A 13,066-nucleotide genomic window follows, 5' to 3' on the forward strand; every position below is an offset into this window, starting at 1 on the left:
GAATTTAGTAAAAAACCATATCTTTTGGAACACACAAAAAGAAGTATGAACACTAAGACAGACACGAGATCTTATTACTGTACTTTCAATAAAATGCGCAACACATGGCATTAAAAAAAATCATTTGGGGTACAAGATGAAGAGTCACCTGCATGAGGAATCTGCTGTTTTTCAGATAAAAGAAAAATCATGTTTTCGTCTTTTGTCTGGGAAGATGTGCCGTCACTTTCTCCTATGAAATAGCCAAAAACCTAAACAAAACAAAATAGAACAAACCAAGCAATTTATGATAAATCTGCCTCTGGAATATATGTTTATACATATAAAGTCAAATATTTATCTGACATTTTTATCATTTAATGTTCCTTGAGTAAGTTTCCTAGTGTTTTTGCCTTAATCATGAGTTGTCAATATAACTTTAGATTGCTGAGATCTGCTACTCAGGCACAATCTTTCTTCAAGGTTTGGAAAGAAGCAAGCATACACAGAGCTTCTAAGAACAAAACCCATCTCATTGACAAAGCTGTTAGTACAACTTTGCCTTGTAACTATTGTTTGTAAATAATCACCTTCAATTTCCTTTTTCCAGTTTTACCTACCTGTGCTTCCTCAGCTAGATCTCAGCTAGAAAAAAAGACAGCAAAAGGCAGACAGAACAGATTTCTCTATATTTATACAGACATTCAAAGTGGCATAGTGTTTAGCCTACACAGAAGAAGAGCTTTTCCATAAAGATATGTAGTTTCCCATTTGCCTGAAAACAACTGAACATAAAAGTCCATTTTTAAAATTATCTTTCAGCCACCTCCCTAAGCCTGGCAATGTTTCATTTTCACTGACGATGATGGAGATACCCAGACAAGATATTCAGGTAGGTCACTCATTTCTGTTCCAGGCTGTGTCAGTACTTGGCTGAAATCTCTCCAGACCTCAAGCTCTATACCTTTCCTCAGGAAATTAGTTCAGTCCCACTCAGTTGTGCAGATATTTTTTAATCTCCTTTCTTGTATTACAGACATGATATATGCTCACTTTCACGAGTTCTAGACATGAGACAGTGTCATATCTTAACTTCTGCTTCTGCCCGGCAGGCAGAACACTGTCCAAAGAAAGGGCATCTTAGAAATCCTTTACAGCCGCATAAATGGTTTCTGCTGACTCCAACATGGAGACAGGGCATCCCAACAAGTCCCACCCCATAATGTCCACCAGATGTTGACAAAGGGCATAAAAGATGAAGCAAAATGCAATTTACACATCACTAAGATATTTGCAACTAAAAATGTAGAGCTTTCAATGTGGAAACTATATTTGGGAAAGAGATGCAGAAGTCAGTTTCCCAAGTCATTGATAAATGACAGCCGTTAGACTGTCCAGGATAGGTCTTTTAAATTTTGAAGCCAGTAAATGACTAAAGGTAGATCCTAATTAAGCTAAAGAGAAGATTCAAAATAACTTTTTTTTTTTTTTTTTTTAATAAAACAGTATCCTTTGTGTATGGATATATCATTGTGGAGACCGCTGGAAACTTAGGAAACCTTTGAACATTGAGGTACTTGTAAAAGAGAATCATCAAGAAGATAAAGAAATAGGAACACTCACACAAGGCCATGATCTTTTACATCACGGAAATATATTTGGAAGACTGTCACGCTAAAGAGAGGTCAGATAGGGAGAGATAAATTTGAAAAAATTACATCTGTGAGAGTACGAAGAGAGGAACAAAGGGTCAGGGATAGAGTTCTGGGAAAGGGGGTTGGGGGAGCGACAGAAATTATAAAAGGGAGATATCAAAGGAACAAAGTGACGTGTATCCATCTTCCTTGACTTTCAAGACTGAGGGCATGCTCAGCAATGTTGAAAGCAGCAGGAGAACTCAGAAGAATAGGGATGAAACACAGTTCTTTTAGAAAAAATAAAACATTAGAAAACTGGAGCACAGACAGCAGAAACCGTGATGGCTATTTAGAATGTTACAGAAAGAAATTGTTATGAATGATACATTTGAAAAATTAAGTGATAAAAAGGAAGCTGAAGCAAGATCAAGGCTACTTTCATTGTTCACACGGAATAACTAAGGATATATCCAAGTGGAAGTTATAAATGTGATTTGTCTAATTTAACTACTAGGTTCATTAACATCATAAGAATGAATGTATTTGCTATTTATTGCCCTTAAAGACAGAAAAATTGATTACATCTCAAAAATGGATTACAGACTCAATACATACAGAATTCTCTGGTTAAAAAGCTCTCTACTAAAATGCTGCCATATCTCTAACGCTTCACATTTAAAGTAACGGGCAGATTTATTCCCTGTGAAAAGGGGAAGAGAAAGGAGAGAAAGCTGAGGAGAAAAAAGAAAGAAGAGAGGAAGCATTTCTGATGGTTTAGCTAAAGATAGACTTATCCGCAGAGCACAAATTGCATAGTGTAGTCATAAGAGATTTTGCCTCAGGCCAATGCATATCAGTGAAGTAGTTCAGGAGAAGACCTGGACATATTCAGGCTCCATGCTCCAGATCCTGCTGCCTCATCAGGAACCTAGTATATCAAACTTTGCTTAAGGATAAGCAGTTCTGGTAGATAACTCAGGGCCTTTCACAAAACAAGCAGAAAACATGTTTTTATTTAGTTAGGTCATGCTTTAACATGTATTCATGTCCATCCAGATAATAGGCTCAAGGACTTAGGTTCAGAGAAAAGAGAGGCCAACTTCCTCAAGTCACATAAACCAGTGTAGCATAATTAATGTTTAATAAGAATTTTGATTTGGAAGTTCATCTTATGTACCAAACAGATAGGGTAGAAAAGTAGTTTACCTACAAATAAAAATGTAATCTACCCAGGCTTTATTGAATTCATTTTAATTCACCCTTCTTATCAGACCTTCAGTGGCATGCCTTTATAAGGAAAGATACCTCTCAGAGTTGGAAAGAGTGGAATAACAAAAATCAACATATTTGGAATAAAAACCCATCTTGCTTGCTGAAACTACTGGACTGATTTTGTAGCCAGCAGAGTCTGAGCAAATCTTGCCCTTAGGAATCTGCTAGAATTATCATCATGGACTCCCCAATGTATTAAGCTGTTTTGCATGATATATTTAGAAGTCTAAAATTAGCCAGAGATAGTCAGCAGAAAATCCAGTACAGCGAATCTCTTAGCAAAAAGCTTGTAGAGACAATGATGTCATTTGCAAAATACCCACCTGTTTAGCCACATGAAAAAAGAGGAAGGACAGGGCTCAGCAAAGGTCTTCCATACTTAATCTTTCCCTGATATGATGGCCTGAAAGAACTAGTCCTCACTGTAGTGGAATAGTTTAGGGATGCCTCTACAAATCATTTTCATATTTACAACTTCCATTCAGATCAAATACTGATCTTCTGATGCTCAAGATTCACATTACAGGTTTTGGCATTAGGAGCATAGTATTTTTCTTACTGAAACTAAAATTATAATAGCACAGGGCACAGAATCACACAAGCTAGAAAGAGCTAAATTTTACAATAATAGAAACTCCTTCAGCTCTCAAGGCACATACCTGAATGGATATCACCACTAAAATTTCAGAACAGAGATTTCAAAGACAGATTTTACCCTCCTATCTTCAAATGATTTCCCTGGAAACTCGGATTTAATCAATGAATGGACACATGCAAGTTTCTAAATTGGGTACTAACAAGCTGAACATGGAGCCTTTATCTTTTTCAACTTGTTAAAATGAAATATCACTGCTTGAACAGGATAACACAGCAAAAAGTAAGGCACTCTAAGCCAGCTCTTCAATTTAGCTTTTGTATAGATCAACCAAAACAATAAATTTTCTGTTTTCCAAACTTTTTTTTTTTTTGGAAATTAATGGCAGCCAGAATAAATAACAACATGAAAGTGTCCTGTTATGCCATGGAGCTCATGAGCAACAGACTCTACCTGTAGAACAGGAACAACGCATAATCAACAGTTTAATACTGTTACCTTTTAAGGTTCCAATTAGTTGTTGACATTTAATAAAGTTTTGGAAATCCTTACCTCACACCATTCTGTCCTTGCATCAAGGTTGTTGTTAATCTTCCTAAAAAAGGCTTTAACATTATGATCCTTGACTTCCGGACCAAAAAGTGTCTGTGTGGTTGTACAGAACTTATCATAGTCTATCATCTCATCTGTATGGAAGGAACAATATCCACAGAGTGAAAAACTGGCAAGGTACAGCTTCCTTCCTTATTCCCCCTATCTTCTGTTTTATTTCTCCTTCAATATCAATAGCATACAAGTTCCAGCTCCTCACAATGTATTATTAAAGCATTTGTAAACAACAACAAAAAGTTTAGTCCTTATGTTCAGTCTTTTCAAAACCATCTGATTTGCAATACATGACAGGAAACAGGTAGGTAAAAGAATAGGTGAAAAATTCTCACCTCTTCTTTCTTCCATTACTCATACCACAATTCTGTGTTTTTGATCTGAACCTGAATGGTGTCCTGGTATAAAGTTTATCCTGATCATGCACAACTAAGCAACTGGATTTATATAATTGATTTGGTTCATGCTTTTACAAATCACTAGAAAAATATTACATTGTGCTAACTTATATAGGTGGCAACTCCACCAATTATATTTTGTGAGCAATCGCCATAGCATTAGGACTTGACTAGAAGACCTAAAAGGAGAAGAAAAGCACTCTCATAGCACAATTTGCCTATTTCCTGTAAAAATCAAGAAGTCACAGCTTGAATATTGATTTGAAGTCTTTTTTATAGTCTTGTCTTTCTGACACCTCCTCTCCACATGAAAATTATACTTTTCCATCAGAAAGAGTATCTCTTACCATCATCTTCAATATGCAAGCCTAATCTCTCCTTTGTCTTCTGGGCCACTGTTTTTTCAACTAGTATTTGGAACTGCTTTAAAGCATTCTTGAAATCTGGCACTTCAAGAGTAGAGCAATTCTTCTTATCACAATCCTTTCCAGACATCCTTTATGAACAGAAGACAAGGTAAGAGGGAGAACTCTTCTTACAGCCTGGTCCAAACCTTGTTTTACCCCTTAAATCTCAGACTCCCACATAAGTTTATATGAGATGAAGCTGCGTGACAGGTATACCAAGCACTATGTAATTAAAAAACAAAACAAAACAACAACAAAAAAAGGGCATGAACAGACATGAACTTCCTCCCTTCCAGAGCCAGATAAGGATTTCATCAGGTTTCAATTCTGCCGCAGCTGGCACTGCTTTAGTAATATGAGATCATATTCTTCAGCAAAAATATACCTTTGAGACTGGCTGCTGCAAGTTTATCGTATCTTTCAGACTTTCGTACTGAGTAAGGATAAATTAAGATTATTATATCTCTAACTTTCATATTGTCTTCTTACCCTTTAGATTATTTTCAGGTTTTCTGCCAAACGCTGCACACCAACTAGCACAGTTATGACCAACTGCAATTGTGGATTCCCTTGGATCCACACATCATTTGGTGGAGACTGACAGAGTCCGTTCTCTGTCTATATTTGCTCTGTGCTAGAAGAACTGAGAACAGCTTGATGATATTCTCGCATGTGCTACTGCTACAGGGCTTGGCCAGGGATCTCAGTCTGGGTAGGAATGGCTGGTCTTACAGTAGCAGTAAGAGGATTTTACCAGGGATGTTAAGTTATGAATCATTATGAATCATTATTCACCTAGTATAAAGAGGCCAAAGACATCCAATTAAACCCAAAAAGAAACAGAAAAGTACTTTTTGACAGTTAGTTCTTGAGAGTAACATTGAACATTTGCTTCCTTAGTAAACCTCTCTCCATTTCTTGAACATGTGCCTTGTTGTCCTCTTTATTTTATTCAAAATCCCTACTCAGTCAACTAGAACTCTCAACCTAGAAACCCAGTTACCCTGCAGAAGCATTTTTTCAATTGCATAAATCATTAGGATTGAGATTGCAAGAAATCAAATGATGGGGTGGTAGAGTTTTAGTTATTTTCAGCTATCCAATTACCTCACTCTTAAGCTCCTACAGCCATTCAAACTCCCTTTACTTGTTTTATTTAACTTCCAGTCAAGTTACTGCTTGTTTCTTTCTCCTAATATACAACTAATGATCCTAGAGATAAAGTGTCAGCTCTTAACATGTGCCTGGACAAAGCTCAGCTATATGACTTAAATGACTATTGTTTTGAAAAGTGTCTGCATTGGAGTTGCATCTAAGTTCAGCCAGGATCTTAAAGTCAGAATTCTCCTAGACCAAGGCTCCACAAGCCTTTTTGTTCTCAGGGAGTACTTAAAGAAAAGCAGGATGGGACTACTCAGAAAGCAAAATGGTAGCTACCACTTTTGAAAGTGGTAGCCCAGAGCACTGAATAATCAAAATTGGTTTATATGCTATGCAGTGTCCTGAGATCAGACAGAATTTTTGCCCTGCAAGAACACCAGTCCTTGTGTTTTTTCTGTGTTGTCTTTCTATCCTACCACATCTTAAATTCTCTACCAAATAGTGGAACCCTGGAGTATTATACTGGAGTGGTGGAAAAGTGAACTCTGGCTGAAACAGAATTAAATCCAAAACCATTCACTGAATGAGCAACACAGTGACTACTGAAGAAAGGGCAAGTACCAGTTCTTTGGGGAATTTTCTAAAGAATCAAGCTTCATTCATTCTTTGGAAAGGAATTATGTAAAAAGCTGTCTTCAAAGAACAGTTCAGTGACATGAATTTTAAGAAGGAAGCATTTTCCTGAAAAACAAGGTGCTTGAAAAAGGAGTTTTATGTTTTGCACCTGTGATGATTAGCAGTTTTATTGACTTGAGAGTCACAGTTTAAAAAAAAAAGGCTATAGGTATCAATATTTAACATGTTAATTACTTTGGATCATGTTATGATCACAGATTCTCTGCGTAAGGAAGCTATTTATCTTGCCCAGGGTTCTAGATTCTAAACTCCACCTCAGATGACCAACTTTCAGTTTCTACAATCCTTTACTGAATCTGACCCCTTATGTTTGATAACATTTTGCAAATTGCAAGGGCTTACCCTTTTTTGATGTTGCTACATGAAGCAGATTGTTTTACTGTGGAGTCAGAAGAATGGTGTTCTTGTTGTGGCTCTGCCATTCCTTCTTTCTTGGTAACCTTATCAGCTTGCTAAAATCCACCTGTAAAACAGGACCAACATCCCAACCCTGAACAAGTTCCTTTAAAATGTTACTAATCCTTGTAAGTTAATGTATATGTTTTATATGTGAGATATCTGCAGTTCCTTTCATATCACTACACTATGCTGACATTAAATTCTGGCACCTTTCTGTTTATCCCACTACTCTCATGTCCACTGCACATTTACAAGAATATTATTAGCACAATAAATATAACTGAACTGTAATTGGAGGTGAGCAAAACTGTTCATGCTATTAGCTATGCTTAAGCAAACACACATTTACATTTGTTCACTGATCTTCCAGTTAGTGAAGTCATTAATTCACATCCATTAACACAATAATATACTTCTGTGATCAATAAAATTCTAAAGTACGTCAGAACAGTCAGGCTAAAACATCCCCTTTGACCTTGAGTCCTTGCTCCCAAATTTAACAGAGGTATCACGAATTCATAAAGTCTAAATCCAGAAGAGACCTTGAGATCTTCTGCTTTCACCTCCTCTATGTTACAGACCATTAAATATCAGCCATTTATCACTAAAATGAGCAGAACAACTTCAATCTAAAGAATAACTTGCAGAAGGGTATGAAGTTTTAATCTGCAGACACTAGGAGATGGCGAATCATGTTTGTTCCAAAGGTTAATTCCTCATATTATTGTTAAAATTTAAGTCTCCTATTTGAATTTGTGTGGCTTTGGCTTCCATTCAGCAGTTATTGGAATGTCTTCACCGATTTAGAGTAATAGTTGGTATATTCTTCTACTAGCGGCCTTTGTACCTGAATTACTTTTTTTTTTTTTAATCTCGTTAATTAAAGAAGATTGAAAACTCTGTCTCCTGTTGCAATACTTTCCTTCAGGCCTCAAAATAATGTTTTGCAGCATTTCCACTTTTTTCAGCTTTTTGATTATCTTTAAAGAATGCTGATGCCATGTTGCTGGGCTATACCACAATAAGCAAATTGGTACTCTAGTCAAATAATGAATTTTAGTCTATTTCTTAAACTCACACTTCAGCAGACCATACTGATCAGTTTCTTTGTATTGTTCTTTAGCTACTGATCTCCAGATCAGCTCTTCTATTATTTCACCCAAAGCTGATGACAGGCCCATGGGTCAAGGCTTTCTTTTTGTGGCTATCTAAAGGGCTGGTATCATTTAGGAATGTTTCAAGAATATCAAAATCACATCTGCAAAAAAACAGATAAAGATCATAGATACAACACACTCCTGGGAAAATCAGCTGAACAACAGTTTTGAAACATATAGGAAAGACAACAATTTGGTACTGAACAAATTTACTAAAAAGAATGCATCCAAGTGTCTCTGTACGAAACAGCTAGTTCTTCAGGGGAAGTGATGCTTCAGGATATGCTACCTAATGTTCTAACATGAGCAATGCAACTGTTTGAAGTTTCCACTGGGAAAAGCACAAAAGTTTCTGGGTACTCCTGCTCAACAGTACTGAGTATGTCTTTTGATTAGTATAAAGAAGAGAGTTTGGCAGAGAAAAGCATTCCTGGAAAAGGATAGCTTGAGGATGCATTTTTGGTAGTTTAAACAGTAATTCTCCAGGGAAATGTGAATGACAAACAAAAGTGGAGAAGAACTGCATTAGAAGACAAGCAAAGTCTAAAAGGGAAATTTAATATTAAGTTGATGAGTAACAGCAAGTCCTTGCATTAATAAGTCTATAGTAGCATTAACTGAATGAAAAGCATTTTCTTTCCTGTCTCCCTGACTGATACTGTAGAAAGAGCTGGATATGGTATATGACAGACTTCATGTTTATTCAGAAGTCAAACCTCCCAATTCTCCTCTTATTGCTACACAATCATATTATTCTCAACTATTGGCAATTCTCTCAGACCAGTACAAAGTTAATGATGCTCTGCACAGGTGCAAGTAACAGCTACAGCAAGCTCATTGCAGGATTCACAGCTCATTTGAAAAAAAAAAAAAAAAAAAATCAATAATTTTCAATCTTAATCTCAAGAACTGTCAGAAGTCTATGAAAGTCTATGCTAGTTTTAAAATTCTGACCATGTGTTTGACAGCTTATGACAACCCAAAGCTATTGCAGAAGACAAACCAGCAAAAGGTGATAGATCTTATCTCCTGCCTCTACTGGGTTGCCATTCACCCTTTCTGGTAGTCTCATTCAAGGACAAATTGCCCCCAAGTAAAATGATGGTTCAGAATAGCCCAGAGAAAACACAGTAAGTTGAGAAAGGCCATAGTTGTCCTTAAAGAGGATCTGGCACATAACAGACTGGTTCTTACTCAGATTTTGGTCCAGATCAAGCCCAGCCATTAAAAAAAAATATATATGAGTCCCTGAAGCTGCCTTCTTTTGATGAACTAAGTTACCTAAGCTTTGCTATTTGATCCTTTTAAACATTCCCTTACGCCTGGCTGTGTTTGCAGGTGAATCAGGATAGAGCTGCTTGAATTCAGAGTGGCTGAACTCCTTCCTGACTGGTGTGAAATTGGACAAGTCAACACTTCATTAATTTTAGCATTGTAAAAATTACAGTTCTCCTGTGAAACAGTATTGAGTTCACATTTACATGAGCTCACCCTCTTTTCTATGGATTTCATTTTTCACTTTGCTTTTGCCATATTATCGCCCCAGCAGCAGCATCACACTCTATGTTATAAAGTGCATTTGCTCTTCTGTTTCACTAACAACAGCTGAAATGATCAAGTGATAATTTTAAAAATAATATTTCATATGCACTAGTTATTGATTTGTGTGTTGTACTCTGGAAAATGACAACAGGCCAGTGAGTTTGTAATCACTTTCACTTCATGTTTGTCACACTAACAAGAAGCTGCAGCATAGGGATGAACTCCTATGGAAGGTCATTCCTCTAAGATAAACAGTTTATACCACAACTGAATTTCACAGGGTTGTTGTTGCAAAACCTGATGTTACTGGTCTTACATTGGTTTTAAAATGTTAGTGTTTGGTGTTCAAGCTGCCCTAACAGCTGTGTTTATACATCCAAGTAAGGTATAATGTCAGCAGGTACAAGTGTATATCACCACTTGTTTTAATCCACTTAGCAAGAAACAGGTGCCACAGAGGCATCAATCTACCTGTGCAACCTGAGCATGTACCACAATCCCAGACAGGTTTGTATAGCCAAGACGAAGTTAATCTCATCTAACTTACTCAGGCATCTAAAAGGTAATAATTTGATTCACCTTCTATGCCAGTCAATAATAATAAACACTTTCAAAAAGTGTTTCATCTTACTGCTCTTAGGTGCTTAACTTTTAAATATGTTATTTAGGTGAGATGAATCACACCTGCAGGTAGTACAGCTCTTTGTACAAATGCCGGGTATACTAGAGCTCAGATGACGTTACATGCTGCAGCCAACTTCAATTGTAGCACAGATGTCCTGACAGTATCTCCTCACATCCAAGGATTGTCCATTTGCGTCCCCTTCCTGCTGCAAACACTTGTGCTTGCTTCAGTGAACTGTGTTTGAGATGTGAGCAGTGAACTGTGTTTTTCTTACTCCAGAATGTTCTCAGAGTCTTGCAACTTTTCCACTTAGCCTGCTTTATGATTTAAAGTTCACATCCCAATATGGACTAGATTACACAGTTAGGATCACAAATTCTGCAAGATCAAGCCCTAATTTTGAACTTTGCTATTACACCTGTGCATTTTTTTCTTACATGTTGCATTATCAACTGCTGTAGATCTATATTAAAAGCATTGTTTTAATGCCAAATGGTTGGGAAAAGATGGAAGGTTTCTTCTGTCTGTAAGCAATCCCTTACTCTATAGATACACACGGAAGCTATATATAGATAGAGGGAACAATCACTTGGCTTTCATCTGCCTTTAAGGCTAAAGAATAGCAAAGAGAACATGTAAGAAAACAAATGCCAGGAGAAGGTTGTAAAAATCCAAATTAAAAAGCTGAAGCCAGGTAGCCAAAGGTTGTTTTTTGTTGTTGTTTTTTTTGTTTGTTTGTTTTCCTGTCTTTCAGAGGACTGCAGTCTGGCTGTCTACCTTGCCCTTTGAAATAATGCATTTTACAAAGTTCAAAACAGGCAGCAAAACACCAGCCTCATCTGATTCCTGAAACAAATGTATTAAGTATGGACAAAAGCTTCTCTTTTCTTTTCTGCTCACTCTGTGCTTGTCAGGAAAGATGGAAAAGAGCCTGTGACTTGAAAGGCATGCTAGCAGAAGACAAAGGAGGAAGAAGACAGAAAATGAGTGAAAGCAACATATAAGTGAATGAACAAATGGGAAATGAAGCAGGTCTCTCAAATGCCTCAAAACACTCTTCTTAAACAAATTTACTAAAAAGAATGCATCTAAGTGTCTCTGTATGAAACAGCTAGTTCTTCAGGGAAAGTGATGCTTCAGGATATGCTACCTAATGTTCTAACATGAGCAATGCAACTGTTTGAAGTTTCCACTGGGAAAAGCACAAAAGTTTCTTGGTGCTCCTGCTCAACAGTACTGAGTATGTCTCCTCTACAAAGGCCCCGACATTTTCAATGGTACAGTTAGAACTGGGAGTCATGCTTTGTGGTTTGCATTTTTACACAAGTTTTGGGAGTACCAGAGACTTTGGTACTCCATTTACTCTGCTTCAGGTTCCTCAGATTTAACATGTTAAACACTAAATGCTCTGGTGTCCTTAAACATTTCAAATGACTGAATACAGCAAAGGCAGGGAACCTTAGGAGACAGTTCCAGACATTTGCAGACTTTCCAGTTGTGAATGATTAATTCCATAGCTGGCTTTTAAGGTTTTTCTTATACATATGTAAGCATTTATCTACACACACATACATGTTGGCCACCTGAAAATTTACAGCCAGTGCAATCTCCTAACCCATGTAAATTGTGCATAACAGACAACACATTAAAAAGACAGCTGTGGATGTGATCTAGGAGTTTCAATGACTGTTTTGTCATACAGGACTTAGACTTTATATTCCAGCTTCTTGTTCTACTGTTTTAAGCTCATGAGCTCATCTACTTTCATATTTATTACTTTGAGCTGAGATACACTTCCAGTAAGCCACACGCATACACTTCCAGAAATGCAAATACTGAGTTGTGGTTTCTCCTTTCATGCAGCTATAGGTAAAATTCTTTTTGCAGCATTTCCATTGACATGCATGCATGTTTGATGAGCAGGGTCTGGTCCAAATATAAAATAGCATTGAAGCATTGCAAAGCAGATGTCTGGGTTTCTTCAAGGTTTCAGCTTTTTAATTGCACAAAAAGCTAATGAATTAATTAGAATATCAAAACCATAGCCGCATTGGCTTTAGACTGTTTTAGGTAAAACAGGTGTTGGAATAGAATTAGGAGTCAAGGTTCTGTTTCCAGCTTTGCCTTTAACCTGATGATACAAAACACAGTATTTCTTTTTGCCGTGTCTCGTATGAATAGTGACACTGCATGGAAGACAGATGGAACTCTGCTCATGAAGCATGCAAGATCACTTGAATAATGTTAGCAATTTGGCAATATTAATAATGTGACCACTATCAAATCAAGCACTGAAGAGACTACATACTTATGTATCCATTTAATTTTGCTATGAAAAGGCCCAAACCAGGAATTCTGAGATGTGATCTTTGTAAAATGCAATTTATAAGATCTCTTTCTCTTATTTTCTACAAATCCAAAAGGCATCTAGAGGTAGTATTTTTGGCAGGTGCTGTAGTGAAAAAAGTTAGAAACCCTGAGTATATAATGGAACCTGCCAACGGACAGTATGCTATCTAACATGTACAAGTCACTAAATTACACTTCTCCGCTGTTCTTCCTTACCAGATTTTTGCTTCTTTCATTTTGCAGGGACAAAAAAGGTACACAATTTAAGATTTTTCTTTCAAGGCAGAAGATAGAGATGTCATC

The 13,066-nt window shown here is 36.9% G+C and overlaps 1 protein-coding gene across 4 annotated transcripts in view; it reads right to left on the reverse strand.

The window, feature by feature from the left end:
• The window catches only part of WDR64 (WD repeat domain 64), a 72,439-nt gene that overhangs the window by 56,968 nt on the left and 2,405 nt on the right, over positions 1-13,066 (reverse strand). For 3 of the 4 annotated variants that reach the window (XM_071806231.1, XM_071806233.1, XM_065834262.2), the window contains exons 2-5: positions 7,034-7,154; positions 4,835-4,983; positions 4,036-4,169; positions 149-251 (exon numbers count right to left, since the gene is read on the reverse strand). In XM_071806231.1, the coding sequence (XP_071662332.1) occupies positions 149-251; positions 4,036-4,169; positions 4,835-4,983; positions 7,034-7,113 (466 nt within the window). In that variant the 5' untranslated portion in view covers positions 7,114-7,154. Of the gene's footprint in view, positions 1-148; positions 252-4,035; positions 4,170-4,834; positions 4,984-7,033; positions 7,155-8,168; positions 8,241-13,066 lie in introns of those variants that run through there. The other variant, XM_071806230.1, reaches the window with a different exon arrangement.

This window comes from Patagioenas fasciata, chromosome 3 (assembly GCF_037038585.1).
Source record: "Patagioenas fasciata isolate bPatFas1 chromosome 3, bPatFas1.hap1, whole genome shotgun sequence".
NCBI lineage: Eukaryota > Metazoa > Chordata > Aves > Columbiformes > Columbidae > Patagioenas > Patagioenas fasciata.